The following is a 12,986-nucleotide window of genomic DNA, read 5'->3' on the forward strand; positions in this document are numbered from 1 at the left end:
ACCGATTCGGTCATTCACTGGATATAATCTTATATTTTCTCTTGAACAGCTGATTCCTTCTATAATGAAGTTTTTGAGCCGGAGAACACTTCTCTTGGGTGAGAAATGCTATTTTCTAGTCCTATCCAGTGAATGACCGGGGGTTAAAGTCTTGGAGTCATTCACTGGATCACACCCGGTCATTTACTGGATCAAATAAATGATGCATGATTATTTAATCATTGAATCATTGTTTGAAGTCAGTAATTAGGGAAAACAGTAGTATTAATTAATAAATATGATATTCGCACTCTGCTTTGTATGTGAAAACTCATTTTCTTAATAAATCTTCTATTATATAATTAATTTTCACTCCAAAGAAATATAATTTTAGTTTATCATGTTTCACAGCACTGCCTATTTTCTTTATTTTTCAGTAGCTTAGCCTACCTGATTAAAATCTATAGAATTTATGGAAATGAAAAATGAGCTTTACTAACTTGCCCATTTACAATTTGTTTCAGACTCATGGAGAAGGAAGAGGACAACGTGGACCCACCAGATCATCCAGTCGCGGAAGGAAAAAGAGCCTAAAAGAGATTTGCATACACCATTGAGACACTCCAAAAGGCGATTGAAGAGGTGAAGTCAGGGAGGTCCTCAGCCAATAAAGCAGCTAAGGTATTTGGAATTCTAAAAGGTACCCTTATCAAAAAACTCCATTCCGATGGGCCACTTGAGTTGAAAATGGGCCCCCCTTCAATAATTACACCAGAAGAAGAAAGAAAACTTGAAGAATGGATTCTTGGGAAAGCAAAGCTGGGATTTCCGATGCATCCAGATGAAGTGAAAGACACTGTTGAAAAAATAATCAGAGATATAGGAAAAGAAAATCCTTTCACAAATAATCGACCGGGGAGAAAGTGGATGGATTTGTTCCTAAAACGACATCCAAATATTGTAAAGAAGAATGCAGAGATTGTTTCAAAAGCAAGGGCTCAAATCTCCGAGTTGAAAATCCGTGAGTGGTTCAGGGAGCTCTCAGAATATTTAAAAGAAGAAAATGCGGAAGATATTTTGAATTGCCCCGAAAGAATTTTCAACCTTGATGAGACCGGGGTTTGTATTTGTCCCAAGTCTGGGAAGCTCTTAGGACGGAAGAGCTACAGAAACTTCTATGAAATTGCTCCTGGACCTGAAAAGCAATGTATTACTGTGCGTTGCAATTTCAGTGCAGCAGGTGAGGCTCTGGATCCAATGATAGTATTTCCTTATAAAGGAATACCAAGAGACATTGCAGAATCGGTTCCTCCTAGATTTGCCATTGGTCGGACTGACAGTGGGTGGATGGTTAGTGAGACCTTCTTCGAGTATATTGCAAATGTATTCTACCCAAAACTGGTAAAATCTAATGTACAATTTCCAGTTATTCTCCTATTAGATGGGCAATCCCGCATAAATCTCTACAGATTCTGCAAAGACAAGAATATTCTTCTCTTCTGCCTGCTGCCAAACGCAACCCACATTTTGCAGTCTTGAGCTGTTTCTATATTTAAGCCGTTGAAGTCAGCATGGAAGAAGAGTGTTCATAAGTTCAAGCAAGAGACAAAAAAAATCTGTATCTAGATTGAATTTTGCTCAACTGTTCCAAGAGGCATTCAGATCTATAACCCAAGAGTCAACCAAAAATGGGTTCAAAGCTTGTGGGATCTACCCCTTCAACCCTGATAGAGTGGACTACACAAAATGTATTCCTGATAGGCCCAGACTGGAGTGTAGGCCCACAGATGATCCAGAGATGCAGTGCTCCAGAGATGAATACAAAACAGCTTGTAAAGTTTTGGAAAGGGAAATGAGTGAGGAGACAAGAGTGAGTTTTGTGACTGCTGTTGATAAAAATGTAGATGAACGTGAAATTGAACCTGAATTGAGAATTATTTTCCAAATTTGGAGAAGAATAAAAGAAAAGGCAGGTGATCTTCAAAGGGCAGACTGTGCAGTGACTGTTGAAAATGATGGAGAACCAGCAACAACAGGAAGGCCTATGGAGGAAATTATCAATTTATCAGATGTCCTCATCTCTTTTGAAGATGCGCAGGAGCAAACAGGACTGCATGAGAGCAGTTTGTCTAGAATTTTGTGTGAGGAGCCAGCTGTGGAAGTTATTGTTCATAATAGTGCTGAAGTTGATATGCATCCTAGGACTTCATCTGACAACAGTCACAAGACTGTTGAAAATGTGGATCTTCAAAAATGTAGTGTTATTGAAACTTCAAATGAGGAACCAGCTTCACAAGTTGTTTCTACCATGAAGTCCAAATTAACTGATGATTCTGAGCAACATGATGATACTGACACGAATCCATGGAGCAAATATTTACATTGGCCAGTGACTGAGATGTCATCAAAGAAGAGATGAAGAATGCAAGAGAGAGTGCCATTTGCTGTCACTTCAAGTAGATGGGAAGCATTTCATGAAAATAAAACGATGGAGAAAGAAAGCAAAGAGACTGAAGCAAAAATAAAAAAGAAAAACGAGAGGAAGCAAAAGCAGCTAAGGAGTCTGAGAAACAGAAGAAAGGAAATAGAAGGAAGCTTAATCAGTCACAGAAAAGTAAAGCGAAGAAACTAAAAACTCAAGGAGACCTACCAGAATTGACCCTGTCACCTTCAACTTCCTCTAATCTACCAAGAATTCTACCAAAACCTTCCAGTACTGTCACAAGAGAGGATGATAACAGCTTCAATGTTGATGATTTTGTTATTGTTAGGTATGAAGGTACTCCTGAAAATAGAATTTCTGGACAAATAATTGAGAGAAAAAGTAATCCAAATCAATACAAAATAAAGAAGTTTGTAAGACTGGGGAGAAGTTCTCGATTTTATTCTCCCCATGACAAAGAGCAATTGTGGTATGATGAGTGTAACATAGTATAAAAGATTCACCCTCCAGAGAATGAAAATGATGGATTGTTTGTATTCTATGAATTCCTTGAATTTTAATTTCGAATTGTAGAATTCTATTTTCAGTAGTACTTTCATATCTAACAATAATAGGCTATTCACTTCAATTTTTCCATGTTCAATTTATTTTACTTTTTAGATTGTATTCTTATTTTCTAACTATATTTCAAGCACGAGTACGTGAGTTGAGATTGGAGCTTCTGAGTTGATGTGTTGAAGATTTTGGTAAAATAACTTTTATATAGCCTTGCCTAGGCTTTTATATATCAAAAGTTGTGGTCTACATTGCATTATTTTATTGTTTGATATGAATTTGTTAAATATTTTTATGTAAAATAGACTAGTTGCTTGAATTTTTTATACCTATTTCTTTTTTGAATTTTATTATGTTGTTTTAGATTATTAAATTTCTATACATATTTCTATATTTCTTAGCCTATTACATTTCTCAACTATATTAATTTTATTCACTGTGCAATCTAGCCGGTTTTCTCTATTCATTTGCTAATGATCTTGGTAGAGTTATCTTTAAATGTAGACCTAGTCTAGGCTTTTATACATCAAAAATGTGGTCAACATATAGTTTTAACTGTTTGTCTGTTATGAATTTAATGAATATTTTGATTTTGAATAGGCTAGTTGCTTCATGTTTTTACATGTCCATTCTTTTTAATTATGTAAAGCCCATTGCATTTCTATATAGTATTTTATTTCCCAACAATGTTATTAATTTTTTGGTGTCTAGTGTTTTATGTAGCCTGTTTTCTCTGTTCATATGTTGATAATCTTGTTAAAACATTATGTAGGCCTTGTCTAGATACCGTTATACATCAACATCTAAATTTTTAGTTGTTAGTTTTATGTTTATTGATTTTTTCTTCTAATATTATGACAAATACACATTGGTAGGCTCTTTTTATGTGTATACTTGTACATACGTTTTGAATAGATCAATTAGTTGACTTTGTTCGGTTGCCTTAACCACTGCGACACCATATGCTTATATAAGATCTCAACTTTGACAATTCTGACCTTTAGAAATTATGTTCTCAATTTTGAATATTCAAACATTAAAAAGGTGCTGATTCTATAATGTAGTTTTGTTTATTTTTAAAGGATAGGCCTATTTAAATACTACCTATTCTCAATTATTGCCTGATTGCCGGTAAATGACCGATGCATGAATGACTGGTCATTCACTGGTACTGAATGGGGGTCATACACTGGAACAACCCCGGTCACCTATTAGCTCACTGACTTAGGTCACATAATGATGTTTTCAGAGATTCTCTTGAATCTTTTAACAATTCTCAACTGGTCCAAATGAGAAGTGAGGTTATTGAAAAGAAAATAACACTGGTTCCATAAGATAGAATGGAAGAAGACGATTGTTTCAGGAGAAAAGGGTGAGTAGCATCTCTTAATTGGTCATTCACTGGTTCACTTACTTGAAAAACTAAGATGTATTATTGCACTATTTCATGTTTTCCTTCTATTGTTATAGCAGATTCAATGTGGGGGGTGGAATTTCCAACTCTGCAACTTAGCAGTTTCACACCTTCAATAGACGGGCTAGAGGGATAGGGATGAGGACTTTTGACACGTTCACCCCCTAACATGTCCCAACAAAGCTGCGAAGTCAAAAATTGTTTTCAAAACATTCTCTCCAAATACCTTTGTCAATTGGTCTATTTTTGCATAACTGAAGATCTCACACTCAACACTGAAGCTTCTGCAACAGTCGTGGGGATGTGCGTAAACTTGTGAAATTATACATCAAATTGAGAAGAATTTTATTCTCTATAAGGTCATGATCAGCATGGATTTTCCCCATCGATATTAAAAAAGTTATAAGAGCAAAAATAGCGAGAAATCGAAGGAATATGTGTCTTTTTAAGAAATGTCACATCTTTCAGAGCGGATATCTCTAGAAGTGTAAGAGATATAGAAAAAGTCGTTAAATCAATATTGTAGGAAATTATGCAAGCTTTAATTATTTATGTTGTAAAATGCATAATTTTCGAATATATATATATATGCGAGAAGCCAAAAAATGGTACCTCTGAACCACCCCCACCCACTTATCACAGAGGGTTGGGAAGGGGACTTTTGATATGTTTACCTCCTCACTACGCTAAACAGGACTGCGGGGTGAAAAATTGTCTTCCAAACTTTTCCATCTACACCCTTTTTTGAGCATGCATTGCCTGAACTAGAAGAGAGGGAATGATGTGTGGGAGAGTAGCGGTGGTGTAGCATATTATTCCGGTAGGCGTGATATAAGGGTAGGATCCCGTTACGGATTCGCCCCTCCCGAGGCATGATGACATGTATAACAGTGGTATTATAACATGGTGTATAGTCTGAGCATAGTGTGTCAGACTCGCGATCTTGAGCGTGCGTGCGAGAAATATGATTGTGACGTATACTACATTAGTGAGAAAAGGGGAGCGCGAAAAACTGTTTAAGGAAGAGAAGGGAATGATGTGTGGGTGGGTAGCAGTGGAGTGATGACGCGGTGTACACTCTGACCAAAGATCGGTTTGACGCATACTAAACCGCATCTGAAGGAGTTAATGATCCAAGGAGTTCTAATGTAAGTGTTTTTTGATGGGGCCACTCTCATCTAGAAGCTCCTTCAAACATTCAAAAAGGGATACCGTCAACCGGGGTGAAGATGAACAAAAACTAAGAAATCATTAAATTTTATTTCTATCTTAAACTCATGAACTTATTGTATATCAATTATTTTTGTTTGCTTGCCCAAGCCTTGGGATATTGATTTATGTTGTTATTTGGCCTCTATGAAACGTTTAAAATGCTAAAAAAATATATATCTAAACGTTATTTTTTACATGGAAAAATTTTGCTTACAACTTTGGTGTGTGGAAGAATAACCTTTGGGATTTATAAGTAGAATATTTTACCAGAGCTACTTTGGAGCCTTGTAATGAAGTTTTGATGGTTAAAATTGTTTTCAAACAAGTACTTTTTCATTTTTCTCAATTCTTATTTGTCATTATACTTTTTTTGTTATACTTTTTTTGCCTCTATTCAGGGGGTGAACCTGAACACTATGCACCTCCATCACTCAGTTGGTGGTTTTTTTCAATTTTTCCTTTGTTTCAGGTCATTCTTGTTTGAGAGATAAAAGTACAGTTGTGTTATGGCCTAAGAACTTCTATTAGTGACTCAAGAACTTCCATTAGTGACCAAAGAAATTTTTCAAAATGCCAAGAACGTATAAGCGGACTGTTGGTTCGAAGGTGATAAAGAATTATTCACGTGAAACACTTTTGCAAGCTGTTCAAGAAATAAGAGAAAAACAGGTATCTTTAAACAAAGCCAGTGAAAAGTATGGTATTCCAAAAGGAACACTGAGTTTGAATGGGAAAAAACATGAAGTATTGAAAAATCATGATGGGCAAAAAGTTTTGAGTGATGCTGAAGAGCTAATGCTGTGTAATGTGTTTGGAGTGGGGGTTTCCATTGTCGTACGACGATTTAAGACATATCACAAGAGGATATCTTCAGAGACATGGTAGGGTTGTACCAACATTTAAAAACAACCTCCCTGGTCCTGATTGGGCATCTTCTTTTTTCAAGAGAAATAATAATAAGTTGACAGTTCGAAAATGTACCAACATCACACCAAAAAGAGGTGCCGTTGACCAGGAAATTGTGAACTGTTATTTTGATAATATTGAGAAAGAGTTGGAGGGAATTCCTCCTCAAAATGTGTTCAATTTTGACGAGACTAATGTTTCTGATAATCCTGGAACAAAGAAGTGTGTATTCAAAAGAGGTGTAAACTGTAAAAGGTAACATTTACTGACTGGTTCAGAAGAAGATCTCAACCAGGAATTTCAGAGCTACAAAATAGACCTGTGCCACGTCCATTTGTTAGTAGTTCAGATGAAGAGACTGAGCCTCCTAGCATTCCTATACAAAATAGACCTGTGCCACGTCCATTTGTTAGTAGTTCAGATGAAGAGACTGAGCCTCCTAGCATTCCTATACAAAATAGACCTGTGCCACGTCCATTTGTTAGTAGTTCAGATGAAGAGACTGAGCCTGAAGTAGGCCTAGCAGTGAATAGGAGAGTAAGGCAAAAAGTTGTGGGTGGCAGGGGTAGAACTAGACCTACATTTAGAGGACAATGGCAAGCTAGTCCTGACAGCAGTGATTGGGAGGAGATAAATGATGAAGAAGATGTAGGCTATGTATACTCCTTCAATTTTGGTGAACAATCTGTACCAAAGCATTGTCCCTCACGAAATTCCTCTCCAATTGAAAATTCTATTTATTTTTTTCCTTGGCTTTGTTGGAAACTTTTGTACGAGAGACCAATAGATATGCTCATCAGTTTTTGAATTCAGGTATGGCAATTTCACCACATAGTCGGTTATGTGATTGGACTAATGTGACTGTGGCTGAAATGAAGGGGTTCATCTCAGTTATTATGAATATAGGCTTATGTCAGAAGCCATCAATTGAAAGCTAGTGATTCACTTCCTCCTCTCAAAGTATTCAATGGTTCCAAAAAATGTTTTCCAGAAATCGTTTCCAAATTATGCTCAAGTTTTTCCACATTGTTGATTCCAATACCCTTGTGGCTCATGGCACACCAAACTATGATCCATGTGGAAGATTTCAACCCCTCATTGATCATGCTAATCGGCTCTTCCGTTTATTCTATGTTCCCTACAAGAAATTGTCAGTTGATGAGTCATTGGTGGGCACTAAGAAAAGAATTGCTCTCACACAGTATATCCCAAAGAAAAAACACCATCGTTGGGGCATAAAACTATAGGTACTAAGTGACTCTACAACCAACTACTGCTGTCAATTTTATTGCTATCGAGGCGCAAAATATGAGGAAAGGAATGAGGACACAGAAAATAATGGTTTAGGATTTTCAGTTGTGAAGAAATTACTTGAAATGTGCAATCTTATGAATAAAGGTTACCATATGTATTTGGACAATTTCTTTACAACAAAGAAGCTAGCCAGGTACCTTTATTCAAAAAGTACATTTGTAACAGGAACTGTAAGGCTAGGTAGGAAGGGTATTCCTAAAAAGTTACTTGGGAAGTATCCAGTTGGAAAGAAAGTTTACGTAAGGAAAGGCCCACTTCTGATGATGGCTTTCAGAGAAAAATCAACCAATAAGTCCCAGTTCATTTTATTATCTACCGATGCAAGGACACTAAGCATTCAATACTCTATCAGAAGGTCTGGCAGGGTAGTAATCAAGAAAAAGCCACAAATTGTGTACGAATATAATCATGGAATGGGTGGCATAGATGGAACAGACCAGATGCTCTACACCTATCAAGATGAAAGAAGGGCATCAAAACATTGGAAAAAAGTAGTTTTCAATATTTTTGGTAGGATGGCTCTGAATTCATATGTATTATACGGACTGAATACTGACAAGCCAATGTCCAGACTTCAATTCCAGATCAATGTCATTGAGAGCTTGGCACAGGAATGACTTGCTGAAAAAAATCAAGTAATGCAAGATGGTGCTCCTTCTACCAGTAACTGTGGGGTAGAAAAAATTCAGAACAATAAAGAAAAGATTTGTTGTGAATGTAGTGGACCGAGAAATCCGAAAGGAAAACGGAAACGTTCAAGGACTGAGTGTGTGAAGTGCAGGAAAGGTGTGCACTTGAATTGCATCACAAAACATCACTGCAAGTTTTAAGTGTGGTAAATTGTAAATGTACATATTTTGTGACTTTTATCCAACATATTATTCTATTACTTTCTATTATTATTACTTTATTATTATTCTATTATTCTAACCCAGCAACAAATATACCATACTTGAGAAGGTCCCAAAAATAATCACTGATGATTATGCCTATGTCTAACTAATGTCAAATTGGCAATTTTACAAGGGTTTACAAAAAAACCTCAAATCATTGTTATTGAACTGATTTCAATAAAATTTTCAAGACTTATTCATCAAAAAACGCTGATTCATTTCATGTATTTGTTTTCTACTTTGAGAAATTTTATAACTACAATATAAAGATTCAAACTTGAAAAAAAATTAATTTTTTTTTATTTTTTTTCAAACTTGAAAAACTTGAATATATTGTAAAATTTCAAAATCACTACTTGCATGATGATCAAGACCATGAAATTTCAAAAAGAACGATATAAGACCCACATTTCTACTATCAGTATGAAAGAAGTTACAGATTTTCTATTAGACGTCTGCAAAATTTGTGATTTAGCCTTGGCAGTTCTTGCATAGAATAGCGAAGCCGATGAGATCGGCTTCTGGCAGTTCTTGCATAGAATTGTGGAGCCGATGTGATCGGCTTCTGGCAGTTCTTGCATAGAATTGTGGAGCCGATGTGATCGGCTTCTGGCAGTTCTTGCATAGATTACAAGAGCCGATTAGATCGGCTCTCGGCAGTCAAAGGGTTAATTCTTCATCATAGCTTCATTAGTCCAGTCAATATAGACATAAAAAAGGGGGTGTGCTTGCAATTCATATTGTAGTTCTGATTTTCTAATATATTATTTAGGTACATAAGAGAAGTCCAGAACCAATTTCTTCATGCAAAATTTCCTTGTGCTAGATACAGAGTGGCCCAAAAACCTCGTATTTTCGGATCATTTTCCAGTTTTCAGCTAATTCTGCCAAATCTCGTGATCAGACAGAAAAATTTGCTCTCGCCTTTTTTCTAGATTATGAAATTCTGAATACAATGAGATCATTCACAACTCTCTATCTCCAATGAGTACTGAGTTATGATTTTTCAAAAAAGAGTGACATTTGAGGAAAAAATCAATTTTGATGAATTTTAGTTTTTGATCAACAATATCTTCCGATTGTTACCATTTAGATGTATAATTCAAAATCCCTCTGGGCGTATTTTTGTGCTCTACAATCTGAGATCAGGAAGAGCGCTCTATCTCATATAGATTTCCAGGTACACCTGACAACAATGCTCCTTGTATTGTGAAAAATACCTAATTTTCAGCTTCAATCATCATCACCAACTACATAGTCTTCACATTGATATTTCGCACAATGAAATAAGTTCATAAGATTATGTTCTATGAGAACCACCCGTTAGATGCACTTCATTTCAGTATTTCCTAGTGGAGAGGCGCGCTTAAGGACACCTCAAGGAGCAAAATTTCAAACACTTATAACTTCTGACACAATGCTCAGATTTCATCGTGCTACACTTCATTCTTCTCGGCTCGTCAAGGCGGTCCAAAATCATGCATCATAGGTCAAATTCGTTCGAAAAGTGGAAAATTTATTGTTGAGTGTAGGGGAGATTGTTGGGGAGACCGGGGTAATTGCGCCACAAGGGGCAATCGCGCCACCCCAGCTTAAAGAAAAGCGGTTGGCAGTATGAGCACTCTGTGAAGGGAATTTTGTGCACCGAGGTTGGTATTGCTCAGTCTGATAGTGGCAGAACCTTTGCTGTGGCTTGTTTCGATAGAGGATAAATTTACTAAAATTTCTTCATTTTCTTCTAATTTGAAGGCATCTTATTGTTAAGGTGAGTACTCTTTAGACAGTAAAAACAGCTTTATCTAAGTATACTACAGAAATCTTTAGTTATTTAGCTAAATTTCCATATACACAGACATCCAGACTAACAGAAGCTTCACTTCTGGTTGATGTGTTTTTGCCAATATGTCGGACTGGGGTAATGACGCCATGTCACCCAGGGTAATGGCGCCACCTTGCCAAGGTGGCGCCATTACCCCAGGTGAGTGAAAAAAATATTTTTTCATGGCCTACATTGCCCATTTTGCTTTTTTAGATGGTTCGTGCAAGAAAGCGGACAACTGAGAAAGCCAATTGGACAGAGGAGCAGCTGGTTGAAGCCATTCGACAAGTCTCTGAGGGAAAATCTGTAAAAAGTGTGGCAATACAATTTGGTATTCCAAGATCCACTTTAAGAGGTCATATAAAATCCAATGACACTTCAAAGCCATCATTGGGAAGGAATAAAGTGTTCAATGATGAACAACAAAAACTCCTAGCAAAGAGGGTTCTGGATTTGGCTAATGTTTTTTGTGGCATAACTCTAACTGACCTCAGGCGCCTGGCTTATAATCTTGCTGAGGAACTTAAAATTCAACACAATTTCAACAGAGACAAGAAAATGGCAGGTGAGGACTGGGCACATGGGTTTCGTAACAGAAATAAAATTACTTTGAGAAAGCCATCACCAACGAGTCTGAGTAGAGTTGTTGGTTTCAACAAAGATGAAGTTGGTCTATTCTTTTCAAACCTGACAACAGTTGTCGACAAATTCAAATTTGGAGCAGACAGAATCTATAATATGGACGAGACAGGAATCTCAACTGTGCAAAAACCTGGACAGATTCTTGGTCCTAAGGGACAAAAGCAAGTTGGTGGTGCTATAAGCTGGGAGAGGGGCCGTAATATAACCGTGATATGTTGCTTCAGTGCTTCAGGCACATATGTTCCCCCAATGATTATATATCCTAGGAAAAGGATGTCACCTTTGCTTGAGAGAGGTGGTCCAGTAGGAGCCCTCTACAGATGTTCGCACAATGGCTGGTCTAATGAGGACCTTTTTCATGAATGGTTGGAACACTTCAAAAAGTTTTGTAAACCCACTGCGGAAGATCCGGTTTTGCTGTTGCTCGACAACCATGGGAGCCACATTTCGTTGAACACATACAACTATTGCCGTTTGAATCACATCCACATCGTGTCAATCCCTCCTCACACCTCACACAAAATTCAACCCCTAGATGTGTCATTTTATGGGCCTCTGAAAAAATCTTTCAACAATGAATGCGACAAATTTATGAGGGCCAATTCGTACCAGAAAATAACTCCCTATGACATTGCTTACATTTTCAATAAAGCATACATGAGTGTAGCTACACTTGAGAAGGGTGTATCTGGATTCAAGACCACAGGCATATATCCTCTGAACCCTAAAAAGTTTGATGACAACGAGTTCACTGCAGTACAGCATCGAGACACACAGCTCGTTGATGATGAGCCAGAGGATACCTTTGAAGCCCCAGTGCAGCGTGCATCAGAGGTCAACCAGGAGAAGACTACAGCTACTGCTCCTACTGCTGAAGTGAACCTTCCAGGACCATCAGGAGTTACGTTCATAAAAGCATCAGAGGTCAACCAGGAGAAGACTACAGCTACTGCTCCTACTGCTGAAGTGAACCTTCCAGGACCATCAGGAGTTACGTTCATAAAAGCATCAGAGGTCAACCAGGAGAAGACTACAGCTACTGCTCCTACTGCTGAAGTGAACCTTCCAGGATCATCAGGAGTTACGTTCATGAAAGCATTGTATAAATTCTCACCAATTCCTAAAATTGCAGAAGCCAAGTTGAAATCCAACACTGACCGGAAATTGCATTCTTCAATAGTCACAGGAACACCGATGAAAACAGTTTTAGAAGAAGCTGAAGCAAAGAAAAAAGATAAAGCTGCAAAGAAAGATGCAAAAAGAAAAAGAGATGCCACAAAAATCCTGAACCCTGACAAGAAAATTAAAAAATCCGCTATTGTTAAAGTGAAGAAAGAAGAAGGAACAAAAGGGAAGATATTGAAGAAGAAAATCAAATGTCGCCGTCTTATTAGTTTTGAATCTTCAACTTCAGATGAAGAGGACGTTCCCCTGAAAGACATTTGTGATGACAATGAGGATGACGATACATTCAATATTTCTGATGCAAATGTAGATATTTGTCTTGTTTGTGGAGAATTTGGCCATAATGAACTTTGGTACAGATGCACAAAGTGTGGGAAGTGGGCACATGCTGAATGCAGCGGTGCTGATAGTGCCAAAAATTATATTTGTGACTTTTGCTAGAATTTAGGCTACACTTTTGTCAGAGATTTTGTGGAACTTATCCATAATTTAGGTAAGTAAAAACAAATATTGTCAGATCACAAATTAGTTTATTTGAAACTTGAGCATTGAAACTTAAGTATGGTTTTCAAATAAACTAATTTGTGGATCTGACAATATTATTTGTTTTTACTTACCTTAACT

General features: G+C 37.1%; 2 protein-coding genes across 4 annotated transcripts in view; one reads left to right on the plus strand and one right to left on the minus strand.

Annotated features, from left to right (window-relative positions):
* LOC111054026 (rab3 GTPase-activating protein catalytic subunit) overlaps positions 1-12,986 on the minus strand; it is a 280,846-nt gene that overhangs the window by 105,615 nt on the left and 162,245 nt on the right. The window lies entirely within an intron of this gene.
* LOC120350209 lies at positions 11,094-12,803 on the plus strand. Its single transcript, XM_039422754.1, has one exon. It carries the CDS (start codon positions 11,094-11,096, stop codon positions 12,801-12,803), a length of 1,710 nt encoding a protein of 569 aa, XP_039278688.1.

This window comes from Nilaparvata lugens, chromosome 3, assembly GCF_014356525.2.
Source record: "Nilaparvata lugens isolate BPH chromosome 3, ASM1435652v1, whole genome shotgun sequence".
Taxonomy (NCBI): Eukaryota; Metazoa; Arthropoda; class Insecta; order Hemiptera; family Delphacidae; genus Nilaparvata; species Nilaparvata lugens.

Excerpts from the sequence above, each read along its gene's own strand:
- LOC120350209 (XM_039422754.1), top strand. The coding sequence starts at position 11,094 with ATGGCAGGTGAGGACTGGGCACATGGGTTTCGTAACAGAAATAAAATT.